Below are 25,836 nucleotides of genomic sequence, written 5' to 3'. Positions count from 1 at the left end.
CAGATGACCCCAGGCCTGACACCGTTGAGGCTGAGGCTGCGGCCCTCCTTGGCTTACCCCCTTCTCAGATCCAGACTTTCTGGGCCAGGCCTGAGGCTGAGCCTCATGGGGGTGAGAGAACCGGGAGCCTGGGTGAAGATGCAGGGGAAGGGCAGGCGGAGCGCTGACCCCAAGGACCTCTTTCCCTGGAGAGGCAGCAGTTTGAGAATAAAACCCAGAGGCTTTTCTGATAGGGGTGACTGGCAGCAGACCTGCGGAAGTCCTTCCTTCCTTCCTCCCTCCCCTTCCCCTCCCCTTCCTGTTCCCCTCCCTTCCCCCTTCCCCTCTATCCCCCTCCCTCCCCTTCCCCTCCCTCCCTTCTCCCTTCCCCCCTTGCCCTACCTGCCTTCCATCAGTTGAAGCTGTAAGACCACACAGGCCCATCAGTTCATGCAGGGGGCCTTGGTAGCACTTAAAACAGAGGAAGCTATTACCTGGTTTTGGGTTTTGTATTTCAAATCTCCAAGCTCCAGATAGTTTTTATAACAATATACATTTTACCAGAGAGTTAGAAAATGGAAAAGTTTCAAATTGCTTCTTTCTCTCTCAATTAATTTTCCTTGCAGAGAAGAAGAAATTCCAAAGTTGGAAAATGTACTTAATCACCTGAAGTTCAATTGCTAATTCATCTCAGTAATATACATACAGACAAATCTTTTATCGCCCAGTTTTTAGTGTCTTTACTGATTAAAAACATAGAGGTTGACTGAAGATTTTTAAAAATCTTATCTAGTTATATGACTTCTGCCGTTCTTGATCAGTGAGTACATAGGCAGAGGATGAAACTTGGAGGCTGTTGTCACCAGGGTTATAGTTTAAACGTCTTAAGCAGGCAGTGGGGTTGGGCTGGGATGGCGAGGTGAAGATAATGCCATAACTAAACAGGTTCATTAGGAAAGAGGTTTATTACAAGAGTCTATGGCAGGAAAACATGGATACCTGAAGTTAGAGATAAACTGGATCTTGGGAGCATAGTTATGTAGCTGTTCAGAATTCATCTGAGTTGAAGATAAGATAGGTAAAGGATGCATCAATGGTTATTCCTTGAGAAGCAGGTCATGGTCCTTCTTGTCTTTTAGGTTTTCTTTAGTCATGAACTTCTCTTAGATTTCTAATGGTTTTTATACTTATCCATTATTGCATGAGAGATAGGTTCACTGAGCACTCATTATGAGTCAGGCAGTGTGCATTTTTTCTACATTATGCCATGAAATTTATATAGAAACTTTCAAGTTTGTAGGGGTGGATGGTTACCTATCAGCTAGATATGATTATCATACTTACTTGACAGACAAGGAGTCTTTGACTTAAGTAGCTTGACCAAGATCACATTAGAGTTAAGAGAAGGGTTTTAAATGTGAAGGCTTTGTGATAGAACCCAAACGCTTACCCAATAAGCTGTACCACCGTGGATCTCAGGAATTAGTCACTCTGGCTGCCAAAGTTCTGTTCACCTCTTTTCTCTCTCCTTTTTATTCTTTTCCCAAAATATAAGTACACATCAAAAGATGTTTCTGGATGGGCACTGTGGCTCACACCTGTAATCCCTGCACTTTGGGAGGCTGAGGTGGATGGATCACCTGAGGTTATGAGTTTGAGATCAGCCTGGCCAATGTGGTGAAACCCTGTCTCTACCAAAAGTACAAAAATTAGCTGGGCGTGGTGGTGGGTGCCTATAATCCCAGCTACTCCCAGGCGGAGGCAGGAGAATCACTTGAAATCGGGAGGCGGAAGCTGCAGTGAGCTGAGATCATGCCACTGCACTCTAGCCTACAGTACAGAGAAAGACTCTGTCTCAAAAAAAAAAAAAAAAAAAAAAAAAGATGTTTCTAAGAATGCTAGCAGTGCATGTTTCAGAGCAGCATTAGTCCATTGAATGAAGGTGACCAGTACACTGTTTCTGCACGTAAAACCCTGTTTAAAAACACATGTATAAAAGATGTTGCTAAGCGTGCAGCTTGGGTGTATGATTGTGAAGTGTTGCTTCTATGAATAAAGGTGTCTGCCACACTGTTCTGCATGTAATACACACTATTCTGCATATAATATACTCTGAAAAGACAAAAGATGTTTCTAAAACATTCTCAACACAGTAGCCAGAGTGGTTGTTTTAGTTCATCAGACCCTGTAACTGTTATTAAAACCCTCCAGTGTCTCCTCATCTTACCCAGAGCAAAAGAAAGTCCATGATTTTAATGGCCTTGGCCTATAGGGCTACACACAATATACATATGCCAGTGCCTCAGGTGATGGTTAGCTTTATATGTCACCTGGCCAGGCTATGGGACCCAGTTATTCAATCAAGCACTGATCTAGATGTTGCTATGAAGGTGTTTTGTAGATATAGGTGACATCTACAATCAGCTGACTTTAGGTAAAGGAGATTACCCCCAATAATTTGGGTGGGCCTCTTCCAATCAGTTGAAGGCCTTCGGAGCAAAACCCTCTCTATCTAATCTATATCTATATCTAATCTGTTGATCCTTTGGGCTCTGTCCTCTGGAGAGCCCTGACTGCTCCGCTTTGCTGACTTCCTCGCATTGCCTCCCTCCCTCACCCTACTCCTCCATACCACTCTCTTTGCTGGATCCCCAAAACACCAGGCAGGCCCCTGCCCTAGGGCCTGGCACTCGCCACTCTGCCTGCAGGAGCCTGTTGCCCACACATCCCTGTGGCTCGCTCCCCACCTCCTTCAGATGAAGCCTGCACTGCATTGCCCTATTCAGAATGGCAGACATCGTCCCCAGCTTCCTTATTCTCTGTACCTTGCTTTGCTGTTTTCTTTTGTCCACAGAATGTCACCCTCCAACATACAATATTATTTATTAGTTTTGTATGTTGTTTATTGTGTGTCTCCACCATTAGATGCAAGTCACCTGAAGGAAGCAATTCCTGTCTGTTTTGTCTGCTGATGTATTCCAGGTGCTTAGCACAGAGTAAGCACCCAAGGCTATATGTGGGACTAACAATGGGCAGCCTGTGGGGGCCAGTGAGTAAGGGCTAGCTGGGTGTGAGATGGGGTCCTGGGACTGCTCAGCTGTGGGCTGAGTTAATGAGTGGGGCCTGTGTGGGCAGTGATTGGTAGGACTGGGAGGTCCAATGGTAGGTTTATGGGGCCAGCAATTTGGGCACCTCTACAGGGTGCATTAAGGGGACTCTGGCTTCCAGTGACTGTGGGAGAAATGAGTATCTTGCCCAAGGTCACTCATCTAGCAGAGCTGCAGTTGACCTCAAGAAGCCTTAACCATGACACAGTGCAAGGTCAAGATGTGAAAGCTGACTTAAAGAAGTACACAGGGCATGGGCAAGACAAGGTCTGTGTGCCCTGGAAGTTTTACCTGTCTGCAGACCAGAATGGGACAAATAACTCAGACATTGATACTACAGGTAAATTCAATATTAGAGAGCTATGATCATACCTAATCTGGCAGATTGTATCAGTGAGCAGTGCCTGGGGCCATGTTCCCCTAGACTAATATACCCTTCTACTATTTCTGTTATGAGAGGCTGCAGGTAGATTTGAGAATGAATCACAACCCAGAAAAGGCTGGGGCCCTAGCAGTGGGGTCACAACACCATGGTGCCATGGAAAGGTGATTTTTTTATATTAGTGTGTAGGATGAATAAGAGGGAAAAGATATAAGAAGCAGAAAGCCTAGTTGGTATTCTGACAGAGTAATTGCTATATGCTGAGTATTTATGTTGCTCCAAAATTCATATGGTAAGATCCTAACCTCCAATGTATGGTATTTGGAGGTAGGGCCTTTGGGGGGGTTATGAAGGTAGAGCCCTCAGGAATGGGATTAGAGCCCTTATAAAAGAGACCCCAGGTGCCCTCACACTTCACACCATGTGAGGACACAGCAAGAAAGTGCCGTTTATGAACAAGGAAGCAGCCCTCACCAGACACCAAATCCACTGGTGCTTTGCTCTTGGACTTCCCAGCCTCCAGAACTGTGAGAAATGCCTGTTTTTCAGAAGCCACCCAGTCTATAGTACTCTTTTATAGCAGCCTGAATGGAGTAAGACAAGACTCCACAAATGAAGTGATAAGGCTTAAAATTGTCAAATCCAGTCCTTTTTTTCTTTTTTTAATTTTTTTTTTAATTTTGGAGACAGAGTTTCATTCTGTTGCCCAGGCTGGAATGCAGTGGTGCAATCTCTTGGCTCACTGCAACCTCCGCCTCCCGGGTTGAAGTGATTCTTGTGCCTCAGCCTCCCAAGTAGCGGAGATTACAGGCATGTCCCATCATGCCTGGCTAAATTTGTGTTTTTAGTAGACATGGTGTTTTGCCATGTTGGCCTGGCTGGTCTTGAACTCCTGGCCTCAAGTGATCTGCCTACCTCAGCCTCCCACAGTGCTGGGATTACAAGCATGAGCCACCGCACCCAGCCAAATCCAATCCTTTTGCTAATTTACCTCTCTATATTCTAGCCTGCCTTTTGGAATTCCATCCAATTGGTCAATTTCTTCCTATCAGAGCCTTATTCCTTCTTGGTTTCTATCCCTTACATTTCTTCAGCCTTTTCTCCACAGGGTGGAACGTCATTTTTGAAATCCCCCCAAGCTACTTGTAATAACCATCAATATTCCACTCTGGCTGTTCATCCTACAGCAGTGTTCCCCCATCAAAGCCCAAGGGATGGAAAATATTTACAGTTTGGAATTTTTCTCATTTAGAAACAAAGGCATCAATAAAGAGTATTTGCAAATGCCAGATGTAGGTGATGGGGAGGAAGGCAGCAAATCACACTGCCACGTGTGTTCCTTTGCAACAATTTTGCATGTTCTTCACATGTACCCCAAAACCTAAAATGCAATAAAATAAATAAATGGGGAAAAAAAATAAAGAGTATTTGTGAAGCAGTTTCATTCTATAAAATGATGGGAAGATTCACTTGGAATTGTGCATTTTATTCCATTTTTAAAGAAGTTTTATGAAATGTATAAAGGAGCAACCAAAGACCCAAATCAAACTTTTGGGAAAAGTAAAATTTATTTAACAGGAAGTAACTGAGTAAAGTCAGTTACCTGGGCTCTTTATCACATGCAATGAATGCAATAAATTAGGGGGAAATTTCTAAAGAGTAAAAAGTTTAAGAAATGTGGCAAAGCTGTAATAAATGTGTCAGAAGATTCACCCAAGTGAGAAAGCCTAAGAATACGGTTAATATACAGAAGCCCTTCGATACAAGTCTCAAAACATTGGACCACAGGTGAGACCTTATAAATAGGTGGGTAAAGCTTATGTCAAAACATAATCTTACTCTGCTTTAGAGCTCTCATCCCAGAGAGGAACACTGCAATTTTAACTGTGTAAATGTGGAATAAGCCTCCAATCCAGAACTCCATTTTCACTGGGACATATAATTCATGATGGGAGAAATAATTCAAGGGCAACAAATGGGACAAAACCTTAGGTGTAGGTCAGCTCACTCAACAGAAGAGAAACCACATTGGAAGAATGCCTCATACATTCCACACATAGGAGAAAACCCACAATACTTTTTTTCAGGAGTCCAAATAAATTGATTGGACCTCAAAGAATTCAAATCCCTGTATGCAAAAAACAGGAAAATCTTTAGGGAGTTGTCAACCTCCACTGAACACCAAAGAAATGATCAAAGAGGCTAGGTGCGATGGCTCATGTTTGTAATCCCGCACTTTGGGAGGTGGAGGTGGGAGAATCGCCTGAGCTCAGAAGCTTGAGACCAGCCTGGGCAACATAGTGAGACCTTATCTCTACCAAAAAAAAAAAAAAAAAAAAAAAAAGGCTGAGCGTGGTGGCTCACGCCTGTAATCCCAGCACTTTGGGAGGCTGAGGCGGGTGGATCACGAGGTCAAGAGCTCGAGACCATCCTGGTCAACATGGTGAAGCCCCATCTCTACTAAAAATACAAAAATTAGCTGGGCATGGTGGCGCGTGCCTGTAATCCCAGCTACTCAGGAGGCTGAGGCAGAAGAATTGCCTGAACCTAGGAGGCGGAGGTTGTGGTGAGCCAAGATCGCACCATTGCACTCCAGCCTGGGTAACAAGAGCGAAACTCTGTCTCAAAAAAAAAAAAAAAATAGCTGGGTATGGTGGTGCACGCCAGCTACTCAGGAGACTGAGGCTGGAGGATTGCTTGAGCCCAGGTTGAGGCTGCAGTGAGCTATGATGCCACTGCAGTCCAGCCTAAGAAACTGAGCAAGACACTGTTCCAAAAAAATAAAATAATAAAAAAAGAAATGATCACAGGCAGAAACTGTATGTACACACTGAGTATGGAAAAGCCCTCTTGTAGAAGTCAGTCATTTGTATACATCAGAAAATTCAGAAAGTAGAGAAACCTTGTGAATGTACTGAATATGATGATATCTTTAGTAACAGAGGATGTCCCACTGTACACAGAATGATTCATGCTGTGAAGATAACCTACAAGTAGACCAAATGTGAGAAAGCCCACAGGAGGTAGCTAGGACTTGCGGTGCATCATAGAATTCCTGCCAGAGAGGCCCGCAGGCATGAACGTGGCAGAGTGTGAGTCTTCTGCGGGAAGCCAGGACTCCATGCCAGAAACTTCACACTGGGGAGAAATTCTTCATGCAATCAGTGTGAAAACGCCTTTACCAAGAACTGCTTCTAATTCTGAATCATAGAGTTCAGAGTAGGGAAAACAACACAAATGTAAAAAAATGTGGAAAAGTTTTCAACAAGAAGTCAAAACTAATTGCACATCAAAAATTAATACCGGGAGAAACAGAAAACAGCAAACGCAGGAAAACTTTTACTTGGAGATCGGAGCTCACTGACTCTCAGAGTTCATATAGAAGAACCCTAGACAATCACAAGCATGGAACCACCTTTGGCAAGGAAACACACCACATTACCCATGAGAGAGCCCGCACAGGACAGAAACCCTATGGATAAACATTCTGGACAGCATTCAGCAACAAATGAAACGTCCTAATTCAAACTGTGGAGGAGCCCTAGGAACGCCACAGAGGTGGAGAAGGAGAGTCAGTGGTGCAACAGAATGTTTGTCAGAGGTTTCACAAAAAAAACAAAACAAAACAAAACACTAGTCCCAAAGTCAAAACCTACTGCGCACCAGAGAAGCTGTATGAGAAAGAGTCCAGGAGAGATCCAAGATGGCTGATCATTAGCAGCTTGGGATTGTAGCTCCCAGTGAAAGCGCAGAGAATGAGAGGACACCACACTTCAGACAAATTTTTGTTGCTCACGCACCAGGAGATTCCCAGTGGAGGAGCCCCACAGATCACCAGTGTGACTCTTGTGGCTGGCGAGGCGGTTTTGCCGCTGCCTTGGTGTGGCGGTTCTTGGTGCAGAGTCAGAAAAGCACCATCAATCTTAATGCCGCTGTTTTGGCCGGTGCAGTGGGTTGCTCAGATTTTAGCTCCAGCAATCAACAAGTTGGACGTCCACTCAGAAACCCAACTATAAAAACGGTAATTATAAAGACCACAGATGGATAAATCTATAACGAAGGGAAGAAACCAGCCTAAAAAGGCTGAGAATACCCAAAATCAGAACTCCTCTCCCTCTACAGGGGATCACAATTCCTCATCAGCAATGGAACAAGGCCTGATGGAGAACGACTGTGTTCCATTAACAGAAGCAGGCTTTAAAAGGTGAATGTTAAGAAACTTCTGGTAATTAAAAGAACTTGTTCTAACCCAATGCAAAGAAACTAAGAACTCTGAAAAAAGGTTTGACGAAATGTTAACAAGAATACACAATTTAGAGACGAATGTAAGTGAATTAATGGAGCTGAAAAACACAACATGAGAACTTAGCGAAGTATGCACAAGTTTTCACAGCCGAATTGATCAAGCAGAAGGAAAGATATCAGAGGTCGAAGACCAACTTATTGAAATAAAACAAGAAGATAAGATTAGAGAAAAAAGGATAAAAAGGAACAAGCAAAGTCTCCAAGAAATATGGGACTATGTGAAAAGACCTAATCTACGTTTGATAGGTGTACCTGAATGTGATGAAGAGAATCAATCCAAGCTGGAAAATATTCTTCAGGATATTATTCAGGAAAACTTTCCCAACCTAGCAAGGCAGGACAATATTCAACTCCAGGTAATACAGAGAACACCACAAAGATATTCTTCAAGAAGACCAACCTCAAGGCACATAATCACCAGATTCACCAGAGTTGAAATGAAGGAGAAAATACTGAGGGCAGCCAGAGAGAAAGGTCAGGTTACCCATAAAGGGAAGCCTATCAGACTCACAGCAGATCTCTCAGCAGAAACCCTGCAAGCCAGAGGAGAGTGGGGGCCAATATTCAACATCCTTAAAGAAAAGAACTTTCAACCTAGAATTTTACATCCAGCCAAACTAAGCTACATCAACTAATAGGCAAAACAGCCAGCTAACATTAAATGGCAGTATTAAACTCACATATATTATTAATAATTCTAAATTTAAATCGACTAAATCCCCCAATCCAAAGACACAGATAGGCAAAAAAAGCTAAGACCCATTGGTATGCTGCATCCAGACCCATCTCACATGCAAGGATAAACAAAGACTCAAAACAAAGGTATGGAGAAAGATTTACCAACCAAATGGAGAGCAAAAATAAATAAATAAATAGCAGGAGTTGCAATTTTTGCTGATAAAATAGACTTTAAAGCAATAAAGATCAAAAGAAGCTAAGAAGGATATTACATAATGATAAAAGGATCAATGTAACAAGAAGAGCTAAAGATCCTAAATATATATGCACCCAATACAGGAATACCCAGATATATAAGACTTATAAAGAGACTTAGACTCCCACACAATGATAGTGGGGACTTCAACATCAGTATTAGACAGCTCAATGAGACAGAAAGTTAACAACAATATTCAGGACTTGAACTCAGATCCGGAACAAGTAGACTTAATTAACATTTATAGAACTCTCCACTTTAAATACACAAAATATACACTCTTATCAGTACCACATCACACCTATTCACAGGTTTAAATGAAGTATTGGTTGGCTGCTTGTTATTTTCTTTCCTCATTTTTTCTCATGTCTTTATTATTAAGCACAATTACAGGCATACCCATTTTTAGACTGCATTCTAGCCCGGGCAATAAAGCAACACCCCCGTTCTCTCTCCCTCTTCCTTTTCTTCTTTCTTCCTCTCCTTCATTTTTTTTTTTAATTCTTTCTTTTTCTTTCTTTCTTTCTTCTTAAAAAAAAAAAAAAAAGAGAGAGAGAGAAAGAGTCTGTATGTTGGATAAAGTGTGGTTCACCCTCAAAACTAGTTCCAGACATCACATACTAGAGAATGTACACTGATCTTAAACAGTGGTCAATTTAACAAAATTTAAACTTTACCCCCAGGGACACAGAATTCCATAACTGAAATCAAGCTTTTTTATAAAAACTGTCAATGAAAAACAAATGTGCCAACATCTGCAGCCCAAGCCTCTTCCTCCCCAGGCCTTGTGCTCAACTATCAATCAGGGCTTCCCAGTACATACGGGGAATGAAGAGTTTCCATCCTGAGCCTGAATCATCCTGAGCCATCCATCTGGGATTAACCTTCACCACAGACATGACTCTGCCACTATTGCCAACCTGGAGCTCTAAACCCATCTCCAACCCCAAACACAACACAAATGTGTCCCTGCTCCTTGTTCTCACATCACTAACACTACACAAGTGGATCTGAATTTCTTAAAGCTTGGGAGTGATTTTTTTTTTTTTGAGACGGAGTTTTGCTCTGTTGCCCAGGCTGGAGTGTAGTGGCATGATCTCAGCTCATTGTCACCTCTGCCTCCTGGGTTCAAGTGATTCTCCCACCCGAGCCCCTTGAGTAGCTGGGACTACAGGTTCCTGCCACACGCCTGGCTAATTTTTTGTATTTTTAGTAGAGACGGGGTTTCACCATCTTGGCCAGGCTGGTCTCGAACTTGTGACCTCAGGTAACCCACCCACCTGGACCTCCCAAAGTGCTGGGATTACAGGCGTGAGCCTTTGTGTCTGACCAAGATTTGGGGGTGATTTAAAGGAGTACATACAAGGGAGGAAAACAGCTGTACTCTAAGACTGACCTTGCCCAATCCTGGGGGTTTGGGGGGAATGCCCATGGCATGGGGAATCTCATGGGGGTGCTCCCCAGTTCCTCACCTCACTCCCTTGCCCACTGCAGGCCCTACCCATGCTCACAGGGGTCTCACCCAGGGTCTCTCCCTCCATGCCAGAGGAATCCTACCCAGACCTGAGTGCCTCCGTCCAGATGCACAGCCACAGGTCTCTTGCTGAGACAGCTCCTCCTCTTCTCTGACCCCATGTTTCATTCTGGGATCTACACGTTTTTCCACACTGCCCAATGCCCAGGCTATGGGGCTTGACTGAGGAGAGGACATCTCCCTCAAACCAGGCAAAGCCGCAGGCTGCATCATCATCTTCAAACCTCGAACGAGAGAACAAGTTTAGTCCCTCTCTAGAGTTAGAATCTTCTCAGTGGCTGTTTCCTACCACAGGTAGGGAGTCTGGTCTGTGGTGAGGAAGCATGAAGCTCAAGTGCTGGAATCAGGGCAGAACTGGGTCCAGTTCCTTCTCAAGGCTAGCCCCACCCATGCTGGGCCTGGTCTTTGCAGACTCTCTTCCTCTGACTGTTCACTGCAGGCATCGGCTCTTTACAGCTTCCACCGTGAAGCCAGAGGAAGAAAGGAGAGGCAGCGAGCAGTCTCAGTCCCACCTGCCCTGCTACTTGTGGTCCTCTGCATCCTCGCCCTTGGGTGGGGCTGCCACCGTGGCCTTGAGGCTCCGCTTCCGCTTTTGCACGTTCTGCTCCGGATGGAATAGGATGACGTAAGTCTTGGGGACGTAGAGCATGCCGAGGGACACTGATGCACTCAGGCTCAAGGACACGGTCAGTGTGGTTGTCTGGATGTAGATCTAGGCCACGGAGGAGGGGACAAGGTGGGACTCAGCTCCGCTCTCCCTGCCCCTCCCTCACCACACAGACTGGAGCTGAGTCTATTTCAGTCTGGGAACAGGAAATGAGCCCTTAGACCAGGACAACAGTATGAACAGAGGCCCTGGCGCCTGAGGAACTGGCAGCCTCCATGCAGCTCTGATATAGGCAGGAGGGAGGGGCAAGGAGGGGTTATTAACAGAGAGTGACACCTGGGGAAATGAGAGCCAGCGAATGAACACGTTTCAAATACATGCAAATGAATAAATGGGCGGAGATTGAATTCAGGAGCAGATGGGCGAACAAATGGATGACAGGTATATAAACTGTTCTACCCTGTATGTGAATAAATGATGTAGCAATGGAATAACACATTAATGGGTTGGCAGCTATAAAGCATATGAATGCTGGGCACAGTGGCTTAGGCCTGTAATCTCAGCACCTTGGGAGGCCAAGGCGAGTGGGTCACCTGAGGTCAGGAGTTCGAGACCAGCTTGACCAAGATGGTGAAACCCCATCTCTACAAAAAATACAAAAATTGCCCAGCTTGGTGGTGTGTGCCTGTAATCCCAGCTACTTAGGAGGCTAAAGCAGGAGAATTGCTTGACCTGGGAAGCGGAGGTTGCAGTGAGCCGAGATCACACCACTGCACTCCAGCCTGGGCAACAGAGCGAGACTCTGTGTCAAAAAAAAAAAAAGAAAAAAAAGCATATGAAGAACTTGAATTTAAAAAAAAGTTAACTGAGTGACAGAGTGAGGCACCATTTCTCAAAGAAATGAAAATGATAAAAAAAGAAGAGTGGAAGGTAAGAAGCAGGGTTAGAAGCGTGGATAGGCAAATGAATGAACCAAGTAAGAAGGGAATGAGTGGATGAGCAAGCAGCGGGATAGCGGATAAACAAAGGCGTGAACAAGCATTTAAGCTGCTGAATGAATCAACCTCAGGACAGGCAGGAAACACAAGGCAGTGAGACCTTCTGGGGACCTCATTACCTTTTCAGCTGACTGGGCAGTGCCAAAGAAGATGGGCACAAATGCCAGCCAGATGATGCAGGTGGTATACATGGTGAAGCCAATGGGCTTGGCCTCGTTGAAGGTCTCGGGCACGCCGCGGGCCTTGATGGCATACACTGTGCATGTGACCATGAGCAGGAGGCTGTAGCCCAGGCAGCCAATCAGAGATAGATCTGACATGTCGCACTTGAGCACCCCTCTGGCCTGCTCGGGGTCCACCGTCCGCTGCTCCTCATAGTCAATCACACTGTGTGGGGGCCTGACCCCCAGCCACGCTATCACCCCCACCACCTGCAGGAGCCAATATCACATCAGAGACACAGCATTTTCCAGGGACAAATCCATTCCAGCTCCCGAGGCCCCTGGCAGGCTGGGATCTCCTTGAGGCTCTGGCCTATGGAGTGGGGTGCTCTGCCTCTTTGTGGTTGCTCTCAGGAGCACTCAGTGGAGAAGAGGGGGTGGCAGCCCAGGAAGGGGCAGCTCAAGAGAGGTCCACCCAGCCAAGGGCCTGTGATTTTGCAGCTGCAGAGAAGGGCTGTGTTGGCTGTATGTGTTGGCAACATCAGTGCAATTTGCATAAGGGGCAGCTTGGTGTCCTCTTCCTGTGTTCTAGCCATTAATATTACCAATGCCATTGACCTCACCCCTTCAAGGTAGATGGCTGCGGCTGGAAGCTGTGGAACTGAGGCCCTACTCACATCCTCTCTCTAGCCTCCTCACATGTAGTGAGCTTCAAAATAAGGGCACATCACAGGCAAGAGAAACAGGGGCATTCAGTGGGGAGCAGCAGGAGTGGGAGTTGCTGCCAGGTGGCCTGAGGAATGTTGGCATCTGCAGGCTCCCACAGGGAGGAGATGGAGTTCCAATTCTCGCACAGGACAGGAAACACAACCTCCACCCAAGGGAAGCTGGGAAACAGGAATGAAGCCACCTGCATAAAGGTGGGACACTGGAAGTGCTGCCCAACACGTTTGTGCACGAGAGCACCCGATTGGGGATGGGGATGGAACTGGAATCTGGCCTGCATGCCAGTGCCATGCCATGCACCTGGAGCAGGGCCATGTGATCCTGCCAGAAGGGATGCTTTGCAGTCATCTGCCCACCCAGAAGAAGCAGCTTTTTGTGCTTTTCCCAAAGGCAGCAGACCCCTGAAGAAAGGAACTTCCAAAATAAGTTTGGAAGTTCCTACTAGGACAAGGCTCCAGGTGGGGGAAAAAAGTTGCTCTTAAGAAACAAAAATGCAAGTCCAGGGATGCACAGCAGTAACAACCAAAACGTGCCCACGGACGCTGCAGCCCATGGGACTGAGAGTGAGCGAGCATGCCTCACTCAGGAACCAACTCCTGCAAAATTATAGAAAATGAGCAAAGGACAGGAACAGGCCAAGCACAGGAGAGGAAAGCCCCAGGGCCGGGTGCACTAGTATTAACTGCAGGCAAATTAAAACCGCAATGAGATGCCATTTCACATCCATCATGATGTGGTAGTCATGGCAAAAACACCTAGTCCAGTTGCAAGTTTGTGTTTGTTTAAAGAGCCGTTTATCTGGAAAGGAGGGTATAGTGTGGGTCGGGTAATGGCTCGGGCTGGGGAGGAGAGCTGGAGGTCCCAAATGTGGTCTAAGCATCTCCCCCTGGGGGTGGGGAAGCATGGAGCACCTCAGGCCGGAAGTAGAGTGCACCTTCTCAGGATGTGCGGCACATGGAGACCCCGGGCCTGACCGGGGACACTCAGGTTCTGTTATCTGGAGGAAGATGGGAGTACCTCCTAGTCATGAAGAACTGCATAAACCGAGGCACGTGGCGTGTGTGGAACCAGTAGAGAAGGGGCTCGCTGGGAGTGGAGAGTGCCATTTCCAAATGAGCAGGTGTTGGCACTGAGGCCACCCTCCACCTGGCCCTGAGAACCCAGCTGGCCCTGCAATGTCACACCAAGTCACCCTCCCCGAGCCATCTGTCTCTTGTACCCTTCCCACAGAAAACATCCAGGGCATCCCAGACTCCAGGAGCAGTCTCCAAGGCTGTAATAACTTTACTGTCTTAGGAAAATCCCCTAAAGGAGCTCCATTTTTTAATGCACAGCACAGCATGAAACACCGGCCATTGGATGGAATTTGATGCTCCACTCCACAGTAAAATGTTGGACCCTGCGCCTCTCATCCACACTGCCCCAGTGAACAGGGCAGCAGTGACTCCCTTGTGGAAACAGGAAAATTGGTCATGTAGCTCTTTATCCCATTTCCGTATGTGAGCCAAATTGTGGAAGAGCACGTTCGGTTTATGAAAATAACTTCACTGTGGTACAGAAAGATCCCTGAGGCCCACGCTCCCCACCTTACTGCCCCATGTTCCTTCAAGGACCCAGCTGGGAAGATGGCCACCCTAACTGAGCTGCTGTCATCACAGGAGTGAGGGGGCTCCCTTTCCTGTGGCCTTTAAAAATAAAACAAAAAAACAAAACACAGGAGCCAAAATAGAAAAAAGTGACTCTAGAATCAACATTTCTCTTTTTGTTTTGAGACAGGGTCTCCTCTGATGCCCAAGCTGGAGGGCAGTGGTGCAATCTTGGCTCACAGCAACCTTGAACTCTTGGGCTCAAGCAATCCTCCCATCTCAGCCTCCCGAGTAGCTGGTACCACAGGCATGCATCACCATGCCTGGCTAATTGTCATATTTTTTATAGAGACAGGGTCATGCCATGTTGCCCAGGCTGATCTCAAACTCCTGGACTCAGGTGATCCACCCACCTCAGCCTCCCAAGGTGCTGGGATTATAGGAGTGAGCCACTGTGCCTGGCCTTTTCTGCTTTTTAAAGGTGAGGACAATCCCTCTCCCTGCCCTGGCCCCTGGGAGCCCACGGACCCACCTGCAAGGAGGTGAGGCTGAAGGTGATGACCAGCTGCGAAGTGGGGCTGATGAAGGGAGGGGGTGTGACCGAGCGCTTGCCCTGCTCGAAGATGCGGTAGATACGGTTGGTCTTGGTGAGCAGGGCAGAATAGCTGAGGGTCGTTCCCAGGCCCAGGAAGAGCCTGCGAGCGGCACAGACCGTGGCCCCGGGCTCAGCCACCATGAGAAAGGTGATGGCGTAGATGAGGAAGATGCCGGTGAGGAGGACGTAGCTGAGCTCTCGGCCCGAGGCCCGGACGATGGGTGTGTTGTTGTGCCGCACAAAGGTGGCCACCACCGTAGTGGTGGCCATAATGCCCAGCACGGCCAGGAGGAGCGGCGGGGCTGCCCACGGGGAGGACCAGCTCAGGCGCACCACAGGCGTGGGGCGGCAGCCTGTGTGGTTGGACGTGGGCCTCATGTCACCAGGACAGGCCTCACATGTGAACTCATCCACCTGGAAGCGGTACCCGTCACAGGCCTCGCAATGCCAACAGCAGGGAACACCCTTCACCATCTTCTTCCGCTCCCCTGGCCCGCAGGGGAGGCTGCACAGAGACGAGGGCACCTCGTGGGGGTCACCAGACCACTGCAGGGCCTCCACCTGAGATGCACAAAACACAGGCTGGTGGCCTCTGCCTCCAGAATCCTGGGCCCATGCCCACCTGGAGCCTGGTCTGCGCACTCACATCCAGTCTGAGGGTCTCTGCCCACTGGCCCACTGCCTGGTACCCGCCACTGCTGGCACTGCCGTTGGTCGCCTGGTACTGGAAGATGTCGTACCGCCCAGGCGCATCTCCGTTCTCATTGAACATCACAGGGGTGCCTGCGCTGCCTGGAAGGAGAGCCCGGTATCCTCGTTGGTCCTCCAGCCCAGCAGAGCTGGCCTCCTGGGGAGGCCCCAAGGACCAGCAGGAGAAAGGGGGAGCTTAACGAGCACCACTCCTCATAAGGGAGGTGCAAATCCAAGCCACAGGGAGATTCCCCTTCCCCCATTGGGATGGCTTCTATCCAAGAACCAGAAAATAACAAGTGTTGTGAATGTGCGGAGAAATCAGAGCCCTTGGGCAGGGTGGACAGGAAAAGGCTGCAGCTGCTGCAGAAAGCAGCCTCCTCAAAAAATTAAAAACATGACCCAGCAATTCCACTCCCAGGTAGATACCCAAAAGACTAGAAAGCAGGGTGGCAAAGAAATACTTGTACAGCCATGTCCATAGCAGCATTATTCACATTGTAGGAGCAACCCTAGTGTCCACTGACAGGAACGGATGAACATGATGGGGCCCATGCATACAATGGGATTCGATTCAGCCTTCAAAAGGAAGGGAGTTCTGACCCATGCTATAAAATAGATGGACCCTGAGGACATGATGCTCAGTGAAACAAGCCAGTCACACATGGGCAAATACTGTCTGATGCTACCACAGGAGGTACCGAGGGAAGAGAATTCATAGAGAGGGGCAATGGAATGGTGGTTGCAGGGCTGGTGGGAGGAGGACGTGGGGAGTCGTTTAATGTGTACAGAGTGTTGGTTTCATAGATGAAGAGTTCTGGGGATGGATGGTGGTGATGGCTGCACAACACTTGGATTTTTTTTTTTTTTTTAAAGTTTTGAGACAGACTCTCATTCTGCTGCCCAGGCTGGTGTGATCCTGGCTCACCACAACCTCTGCCTCCCAGGTTCAAGCAATTCTCTTGTCTCAGCCTCCTGAGTGGCTGCGATTACTGGCACCCGCCACCATACCCAGCTAATTTTTTATTATCCTTTATACAATTTAAAACTTTTTGTATTTTTAGTAGAGTAACTACAAAATTTTTGTATTTTTAGTAGAGACAAGGTTTCACCATGTTGGCCAGGCTGGTCTCGAACTGCTGACCTCCAGTGATCCGCCCGCCTCAGCCTCCCAAAGTGCTGAGATTACAGGCATGAGCCGCTGACCAGGGCCTGAATGTATTTAACACGACTGAATTCTACACTTAAAAATGGTTAAGGTGATACATTTTATATTATGTGTATTTTATCACAATTAAAAATGAAAAAAGTTTCACTGTCCAGGCTAGGGGATGAGTTCAGACATGGAGAGAGGTCTGAGGGATAGTATGAAATTGGAATGACTGGAACAATGAGCTCTATTTTTCTTACAAGCTTGTTCCACCAGCCTAAAGAACTGCTCTGGAGTAATATTAAGCTGAATTGATTAGCAGAGAACATGGCGAAGAGAAGGTGGCGAGTGAGTGTTTAGTGAAATAGTGGAGTTTTGAATTGTGTAAAGGATAGTAATTGGACAGAAAGTCATCTCTCCACAAACTGTGGACACAGCTTGAGTCCACTGGGGTCTTCTCAGAAGACACAATTTTGAGCCCTGACCACACACCAAGGCTGATGCCAAGGGACACATCAGACCCACACCTGTACCTAGCATGTGACTCAGAGTGGGCAGCGTGTCCCTGGGTAGGCCCCCCATGTAGTCTTAACTTCGCCCCATGTGCGCTCCCAGAGTCCACAGGCCCTCAAGCTCTGCACAGAGGAGGGGAGTGCTGTGTGATCCACTGAGGGTTCCAGGCAGAAGGGATCACAGAGAAGCTCCCCAGCATCTGAATGTGGAAACCAGCACAGGGAACACTGAAGCCCGGGAGGGAGCAGTGTTAAAAAGTGGGGACCGGAACTTGTCTCAAGTCTCTGGCACTCAGCCCCAGGCGCCCCAACTCGACCACACAGCCTCTCCCAGTGCTTCCACCCTGAGGTCATCCCAGCCTCCACAGACAAAGCCATCCTGCCTGCTGCCTTCACTGCTGCAGGTGTCCAGGCACCCGCTCACCATTGAAGCGAACAGCTCGGATATATTGCAGCAGCATCCGCCCGTCGGTGGGTTCCATCGCCGGGCACAGGCCTGTGTGCCCAGGGCAGAGTGCCTGGTGCATGCTGTGGAGGGCGTGGGCAATGGCATACACCGCATCGATCACAAACTGCACCTTGCCCTCCTGCTCGTAGGGGGAGTCCCGGCCGATGCGTTCCTCGCCTGTCCTAGGGATGCCCAGAGAAAGTGTGTCCGGCCCCCATGCACCCAACACGGCATCCCACCTTCCTTCTCCCTACCCTTGCCACCCTGGGCAGCTCTCACCTGTGCATTTGCGGGTGGAATCATCTGATTGGGTACCTGAGCTGATCAGTTTGCAGTTAAAATTCTCTTCCCAGAACTCGGCGAACCAGATGTTCCTGCGGTTGTTCTCCAGGGACCGAGTCATGAAGTACTGGTCAAAACCTATAGAAAGAGAGAAGGAGGGGGAGGGTGGTGATGACCCAAGCCAGCTGTGTTACTCCTGTGTCTTTCTGCCACATGCTCACTTTGCAGCTAGGAGTGGCTAGGTGACCAAGTTCTGATTGGTGGACTCAGAGCCAACTGGGGGTTCCAGGGTAGAATTTACATGCTAATGCAAACTCAGAGCCTCACCAATTGAAAGACTTTTTATCACTGCTCCTTCTTTCCTGTTAGGATGCTGCTGTGAAGATGTAATGGGTGGTGCCTCAGCAGCCACCTTGTGATTATGAGACCACAAGCAGGAAGACACAAGGCAACCACAGGAAATGGTGGAACAAAAGAATGGACAGAGCCCAGGGCTTTGAGAGTGTCACTCACTCACTGCCCCACACCTAAAGTTGCCAACTCTTAGACCTCTTGTTTTGTGATGAAATGCCTTTATCACTAAAACTACCCTCAGTCCAGGCTGTCACTGGCACCCAAATGCATTGGAGCTGGTGTGATGGTGTATATCCCCCTAAGGCTGGGAAGCCCTAGCACCCAGGGCTCCCCATGTCCAGGGTCTGTGTTTCATAAAATAGCCCTGACGTGTGTCATCAAGGCGTCCTCAGTCCAGCCTTGGGGAAAATGAGCAATCCCATTGTAAGGTGAACTGTCTCTCCCTGCTGGATTCATCCAGATCCACAGGTGGGACTGGGGGTGCAAGGGCCGCATCACTTTGATCAACAGGTTGGTATATTCCACATCCTTGGTTTCTCTCCCTCCCACCCTCACCCTCAGATTAGAATGTATTTGGCAGAACTAGAAATACAGGCACTAAATTTAAAAACAAAACCAATAATTCCTCCCCTGTCCAGTGAGTGGAGTGTGCTTTTCCTCACGCCATCCCATTTAAGCACTGCTTGGAGGGATGTGTCCACAGATTATCAGAATCATGGGATCTGGGGATCTGAGAAGGGACCTGGATTATCACACCAATTACACGATGCAGAAAAGAGCATCCCCAAGAGGGGGTGCTGGGGAGACACGTGGGGTGGGGAACTCAGTGCCCCCGGACTCACCGTCAATGGAGGCCCTTTTGGGGAGGATGGTGATGGCCCCAATGGCCACTTCCTCCAGGCTCAGGATAGGCGAGGTCTTGGCTCCCCAGCTGTCTGAGCCGACCCACAGGAAGTGGCCGGTCAGGTTGGCCTGGTGAGCTGCCTCTAGGACCCGCCTGGTAGGAACAGGGCTGTGGTGAGGGAGGGTCTGGGAACCTCTTCCAGCTTGGCCCTGGTTCCTTCCCACTCTATGCATCTCCCCTGCTCCACAAACACTCAGCAGATCCTTGTTTCTCAGGAAACACGGGGCTTGAGGCATTTAGCACACTTTCCCTGGGCTTTCCTCTGACCCCAGGCCTGCCCACTTGCTCTGCCCACTGTAACCCACTGTATGGGGGGGGACTTCTTCGGGGAAAATCCAGTTAGAAGCCACCCCTGCCCCACACACCTCCGCCAACGTCACACCCAACCTTCCAGGCTGGATATGAGCTCGGGGCCAGTGGGTTTCAGGCCGAGGTCCACAGCCTCTATATGGACCCTGGGCTCCTTCCCTAACAGCTCCTTTTTTGCACTCAGATCCGCCTTCAGGTCCCTCCCACACCTCTATATGGACCCTGGGCTCCTTCCCTAACAGCTCCTTTTCTGCACTCAGATCTGCCTTCAGGTCCCTCCCCACACACTGGGAGCTGTAAACACAGACACCAGTTCTGTGTGCTACTTGGTTTAGGTTTATGGCATCTCCCCAGACAAGAATGCTTCGCCGCTGGGGGCACCAGACTCAAAGCCAGCAGCAGGGAAGGTCCAGGGTGCAGGGAGCAGGGGAAAGGGAGGCAGGGAGGGTGTGCGTAAGGCAGTGATATGCAAGAGCAGGGGCGGGACCCTCAGGGAGAGCCCCAAGGAGCCCAGCGATTGTGCCACCATCCCACCTGATGTCATCCTCATTGGCAAAGATGATGATGGCCCGGGCGTTGGGCGTCTCCATGAGTCTCCTGATCACCTTGTTGAACTCTCCTGGCTTTGGTTCCCTGGGAATCTTGATGGACTGGGCAATACAGACCCCCCCTGGGTGTTGGGGGTGCCAAAGTCAGCTTCTGTCACATCCACCCACACACCCACCTGGCCACCACTGCGTAGGACTGTGTAGCCTGGCTGAGGGGTCTGCAGGGGATGAAATCTGGCCTGCACCGTCCACCAGGCTTGAGGCAGGGCTGAGTCCTCCAAAGGAGAGGCCCTGCCCACATGGAGCACCAGCCAGGCAACCTTGGCCCTGGAGCTCACCATGGACCCAGGTGCCTCATCTCCCTGCTTCTGCCCCACCCAAGGGCCCTGGGCCCACCCTCTGTAGACCCCTTGATGCCTCGGAGTCCCCAGCTCACCAGCCTCTCGGGAGATCTGAACAAAGGCCTCAACCCCGCTTTCTCCATAGTTGCCTTCAGAGGCCAGCGTGGACACATAGTTCCATCCCAGTGCCCTCACGATGTCCACCATGGCCTGGGCCTGGTAGGAGTCAGGTGGCACCACCCGGGAGAAGAAGTCATAGCGCGTGGAGTCGCTGAGCTCCGGGGCTGTGGAGGCATAGCTGATCTGGGGTATCTGGGGGCAGGAAGGACAGCTGGGCTGTGGATGGAGGTCAGTAACTCGATAGAGGGAGGGAAAGGGGGGCCCAGGACATGGATGGGGCACGGAAGGTGTGGGGCAGGGACCTGGGACACAGATGGGGCATGGAAGGTTTGGGACGGTGACCTGGGGCCACCTGGAGCAGCCACCTGGAAAGGCTAGAAGGTGTGGGACAAGGTCTGCGTTTTGTGAGTGGGCCTGGGAACTCTGTGAAGGTTGTGAATGTGGGAGGTATGCAGGTCTAGGGGAGAGGGCAGGATGGCCACGTACGCTGTGTCCCGAGCAAGAATCCCCCAGCAGAGGACCTGCAGCCCATCCAGCTGCATCTGCCTGTCCTAATCAGCCCCAGGGGAAAGTACATATTCCTGATTCACACCAAGGGACAGTCTGAAGGGGCGAGCAGCTCGAGGAGGGATTAGGGCAGACAGGGGAGCAGTGGCAGGTGTTTGATTTAAGGCTGTGTCTGGCCTAGGATTGGGTTTGTTGAAAACTGGGTTTCTCTGTGTGCATTAGAGTGATTAACAGCAGAGATCAGTGGCTGAACTGACCAGGGAGTGTGGAGGCGGAGGCACAGGGCTGAGAAGGCAGGCAAGAGGGGGCTCCGGGGCTCCAGGGCAAGAGGGGCTACAGCAGGAGCTGGTGTGAACGCCAGAGACACAGAGTTTTTGGAAGGGGAGGCGGGGCTGGCCCAGGGTTGTTTGAAGCAGGATAGAAAGTGTGGAGACAGCATGAAAAGGAAGCACGGAGGTGCAGGGAGAGAGAAAGGAGGGAGGTGGTAGTGGAGAGAAACAAGAAGGTGAGAGAGAGAAAAAAAACCCAGGAGAACAGGAGGCAAGAAAGTCCCCGGGGCCACAGCTCAGTGAGCAATGCTGTGGTCCTCTTAGCACTCCTGGACACTTGAGTTTGGGAAGAAGCTTCCTCAGGGAAGTTAACTGAAGATGCCTGCCAGCACAGTGGGGCAGGGAAATGAATGTATTGTTTCTTTCAGACCAGGAATTGCAGCATCTTGTCTGTGGCTGTGCTTTGCACACCGTTTTTATTGTTTTAATGTTTGCATTTCTAGCCCGGCAGCACAACCTCAGTCTGGGCTGAGTTGGCAGTAGCAAGCCCTGGGCTCACAGGGTCCTGCCTCCTTGAGTCCCCAACTGGCCCCTTGAAAGCCCTGGGGTTTGGGATCTCTGCATTCGATATAGAGGACAGAGACAGAAACTAGAGCTCTAGGCAGGGCCGGGGACACACACAAGTGGCTGAAAAACCCCTGGGCAGCAGCACAGCCTCTCTGGTGCCAGCATGGAGGTGTGTGTCTGGCCACGTTAACACTGCCCACCACAGGAAATAGGGATGGGGGCTTCCATGTGCTCAGCCGATGGGGAGCAGCCCAGCATGCGGGAGCAAATGCAGATGCTGCTCCTGGGAGAGTGGAAGAAACTCTCAGGAAACAGAAGTTCCTCCACTAGGCAGATGGAAGCTAGGCCTTCCTCCTTCACAGACAGCCGCATGCAAATGGCCCCCCCCCCCCCGCAGAAACCCAGAAAAACTGTCCCATAACCCCCAGTTAATGACCAAATCGAAAACTCCCAAACTCATATGCCAAAGCCCCCTAATCCCAATTCCTCTGGCCCCTAGAACTGCAAGGAACACGCTGTCCCTCACAGGACAGTTCCCTACATTTGAGGACAGGGCAGGGCCAGCCTGGGCACCTGCGCAGGGTAGGGTGCAGGAGACCAGCGCTCAGAAAGGAACACCCCGCACCACTCTCGGACGCCCCTTGAGGGAAGGTTCAAGGCAGATATTTTGAGAATGAATTTAAATGATCAAAAATGAGAAGGACCAGACCCTTCGGGCCTATCTACCCCCACAGCAGCTCAAGGACACGTCCCAGTTGCTGCTCTGGAAGAAGGGCCCCGTTCCAAATAAAACTCAAGTTCATCACTCGAGCCTACGCAGGTCCAGGGGGCAGGAGCACCTAGTGTGGTTGCAGGGGGTGTGCCCAGAACAAGGACACCCGAGCAGGCCGGCAAATGGGGGCTGAAGTCCAGGCCGCCCTCCCCAACCAACCGGCTTAGGCGTAGGTGGCACCCGCCGGGGAAGGGGCGCCCTTGCGGGACCGGGTAGACAAGGGTGGCTGGAGTGATTGAGTGGATCCGATTCAGTCCTGCGTAGGGCCCAGCGAACAGGATTTCTTTGACGCTGTGTGAATTCGAGTGATTAAAACGGAAACTCTTCCAGAAGAAGTAAAGAAAGGAGACTCGGGCCACCCCAGGGCGAGGAAGGGAGAGAGACACTCTCGGCCACCCGGCCCTCACCGCAAACAGGCGCAGAACGTTGGCGACCATGATGGAGACGGAGCTGGCCGAGGCGCCCACGACGGCCACGACGCGCTCAGGGGGCGCGGTGCGCAGCGGAGGGACGCCTCCTGGGCAGCGCACGCCCACCTCGTCGCCGTCGCCGCGGCCGCGGATCAGCGCCTGCACGAAGCTCAGCGCCTGCTCCAGCGCGTAGGTGTCCCGCGAGCAGGTGTCCAGCAGCCGCGCTCCCAGGCGCACGCCGGGCAGCAGCTCGGGGTCGGCGTTGACGCGGTCCAGCGCGTACAGCATGGCCTCCAGCCGGTGCACGCCCTGCTCCTTCTTCAGCGGCCCGCATGCCCGGCCTGCCGCGCCCCTCGCGTGCACCGGGAACAGGCCGCCCAGTGTCAGGCCGCCCGCCAGGCGCACCGAGTCCGCCGCGCGCGCCAGGCCCGCCTGCGCCAACCACGCCAGCGGTAGCAGCGCCACGAGCAGCGGCTCCCGGACGCTCCCGGGCCGCGCCATCGGCTCGTCTAGCGGGCTGCGGGGAGACAGAGGGGTGGGGAACGCTCTGAGGGCTGGGGGAAGGAGGGCGCGGGCTCAGGGCGCCGGGAGGGACACCGGGGTCCAGGAGAGAAGGCGCTCCGGGAGCGCCTTCCACTTTGGCTCTGGGGAGTTAGCTCAGCTGGCCTGCCCAGGCGTCCATCTGGCTCTCACCAGCGCTGAACCCTATCGCCTGGGGTCCCGCCCGACCACCGCTTCCACCCCTCCAGGCCTCCCACTTCCTGACGGCCTAGCCCCTCTTCCTCGAGGTCCATCCCCAGCGAACACCCAGGCTCCGTCCCCAGCCAGTCACCTGCGCCAGCCGCTATCGGTTCAGGACAAGTCTATGACAGATGCCACCGAGGTCCTGAGCGAGAGAGGATTTAAGGATTCTGGGGAGGGATGAGAGGCCGCTCCGAGGGTGGAGACCCCTCCTGAGCGTGGGGGTGGGGGTGCTGACTCTCCCTGAATCTCGGTCCCCTCCCTCTCCTAATCTCTGGGTCTGTCTCCTGTTTTCCTGTCTTTGGTCCATGTCTGACTCAGACTCTGGCTGTCTCTCTGTGGCTGTGTCTGACACGGAGTCTCTAGCCATCTCTCTGTCTCTGTCTTCTGCCTCCTTTGTTCCTCAGTCTCTGCCTCTGGCTTTCTTGCCTCTGTGCTCTTCTTGGAAATCTTTCTCTGTCCCTTCCTGCCTCTCCCTGACGTTATCTCTCCGTGTCCCTAACCCCTTTCTCATTCTTTCCCTCTGTCCTGTGTCTGTCTCTCTCCCTCTGTCCTGTGTGTGTCTCTCTCCCTCTGTCCTGTGTCTGTCTCTCTCCCTCTGTCCTGTGTCTGTCTCTCTCCCTCTGTTCTGTCTGCCAGTGCTCTTGACTGCAGTTGCCTAAGGTACTCCCCCGCTTTCTCCTTGCAAAACCCTGCAGGGAGCAGGGGCTGCCTGAGCTGGGAGGGCCTAAGCAGAGGGAGGAAGAGCAAGGGGCAGGAAGGGGCCAGGAGTGAGCAGCCTTTAATATTAGCGAACTTACCACACCCTGCAGTCGGGAAATCGCTCTTGAAGAGTGAGCTGACATGCCCAAGGGCATGCAACTGGCATGTGTGGGCATTGGGATTTGCACCCAGAATGGCATGAAACCACCAGCGCACACTGCCCTTGATGAGGGGAGGGGAGGAGCCGGCTCTCCCTGCAACTCCCACTGCCCGCTCTTGCATGGGAAGATGGAGTCCCCATGGGTTGTTCTGGCTGTGTCTAAAGCCTCCCTGGGCTTTGGGTCTGAGGCAGCGACTCGAGCTGTGGCATACACTGCGTGAGGCTCTCTGTACCTAACTTTCCCCATTTCATCGTGGGGGCCAAGTTGAGGGGGCTTGGCCAAAAGATGCCTTTACCATCGCCCCCATCTGAGGCCCAGGATTTGGCTCTCTGATGCCAAGAGAGCAAAGGGCATCCTGGAGACAGGTGGTGACCTCCTAGGCACAGGGATTAGCAGGCTTCTCATACGAGGCCTGAGCCGGCTTGGGCTCCATTAGACAGACTGGATTAGGGTGGCTGCAGGGATTTGGGCAAGGCTGGCAGAGGGAGCAAGCAAGAAACATGCCACTTTCTCTCCTCCCCCACCCCTCAGGCCCCTATAGTTTGTACTGCCAGGGCCACCTCTCTTGGTGGAAGCCCAGAGTCAGCAGGCTGGGTCTAGCCCTGCTCCTATCCACTTTAACAGTGGGAAGGGTGGGGAGCTTAGCTGGCGCAAGGCCCTGAGTCTGACATTGAAGAGTACTGCACTAACTGGGCTTCAGAGGTGGATGGGCTCTTCCCTGTCAGGAACAGGCCTGACAGCTCCCAGCACACAGCAGCCTCCTGCTTGGCATGACCAAGGCAGCCACAGCCTCTTCCTGGAGGATAGACCATCAGGAAGCAGGGGCAGCAGCAGGGGGACTGATAGGGGATTTTTACCCTGTAGGAGGGAGGTGCACACACCTGTGAGCAGGGGGCTGGAGGAGGAGGAGAGGGGGTGGCAGGATTTTAGGACTGATGGAGATTGGCTCTGTGGGCATGGAGATGGCATCACTGCTGGGGCATTCCTTGAGAAAACGAGGACCAGAGACAGAACTGAGCAGGTCAAGGAGGGCAGAAGCCAAGAGTTCAGGTTTGGACACAGGAAAGCAGAGGCTTCATGATTCATGAGCCTGGAATTGAAGGAAGAGGCCAGGGTGGGAGGGAAAGCTGAGGTG

General features: G+C 50.9%; 1 protein-coding gene across 1 annotated transcript; it reads right to left on the bottom strand.

Annotated features, from left to right (window-relative positions):
• Positions 1–10,026: 10,026 nt before the first annotated feature.
• Positions 10,027–23,613, bottom strand: GRM6 (glutamate metabotropic receptor 6). The gene is made up of 10 exons (XM_032270483.1): positions 23,095–23,613; positions 20,548–20,764; positions 20,098–20,233; positions 19,193–19,347; positions 17,994–18,134; positions 17,691–17,891; positions 15,561–15,706; positions 14,852–15,475; positions 11,966–12,277; positions 10,027–10,953 (listed from the first exon to the last, which is right to left on the bottom strand). Exons 1-10 carry the CDS (start codon positions 23,596–23,598, stop codon positions 10,762–10,764), a joined length of 2,628 nt encoding a protein of 875 aa, XP_032126374.1. The 5' UTR covers positions 23,599–23,613; the 3' UTR covers positions 10,027–10,761.
• Between the last annotated feature and the right edge of the window lie 2,223 nt (positions 23,614–25,836).

Source organism: Sapajus apella, unplaced genomic scaffold (genome assembly GCF_009761245.1).
Source record: "Sapajus apella isolate SASKATOON/1434 unplaced genomic scaffold, GSC_monkey_1.0 scaffold211, whole genome shotgun sequence".
NCBI lineage: Eukaryota > Metazoa > Chordata > Mammalia > Primates > Cebidae > Sapajus > Sapajus apella.
The sequence above is the reverse complement of the archived record's forward strand: the minus strand, read 5'-3'. Positions and strand labels throughout refer to the sequence as shown.

What these genes read in the sequence shown, in the direction of transcription:
- GRM6 (XM_032270483.1), bottom strand. Translation starts at nt 23,598, where the DNA reads ATGGCGCGGCCCGGGAGCGTCCGGGAGCCGCTGCTCGTGGCGCTGCTA. An exon ending in TCAGATCTCCCGAGAGGCTG is followed by an intron (nt 20,234 to 20,547) that starts GTGAGCTGGGGA and finishes CCCAACACCCAG; the next exon opens with GGGGGGTCTGTATTGCCCAG. An exon ending in GCCAATGAGGATGACATCAG is followed by an intron (nt 19,348 to 20,097) that starts GTGGGATGGTGG and finishes TGTTCCTACCAG; the next exon opens with GCGGGTCCTAGAGGCAGCTC.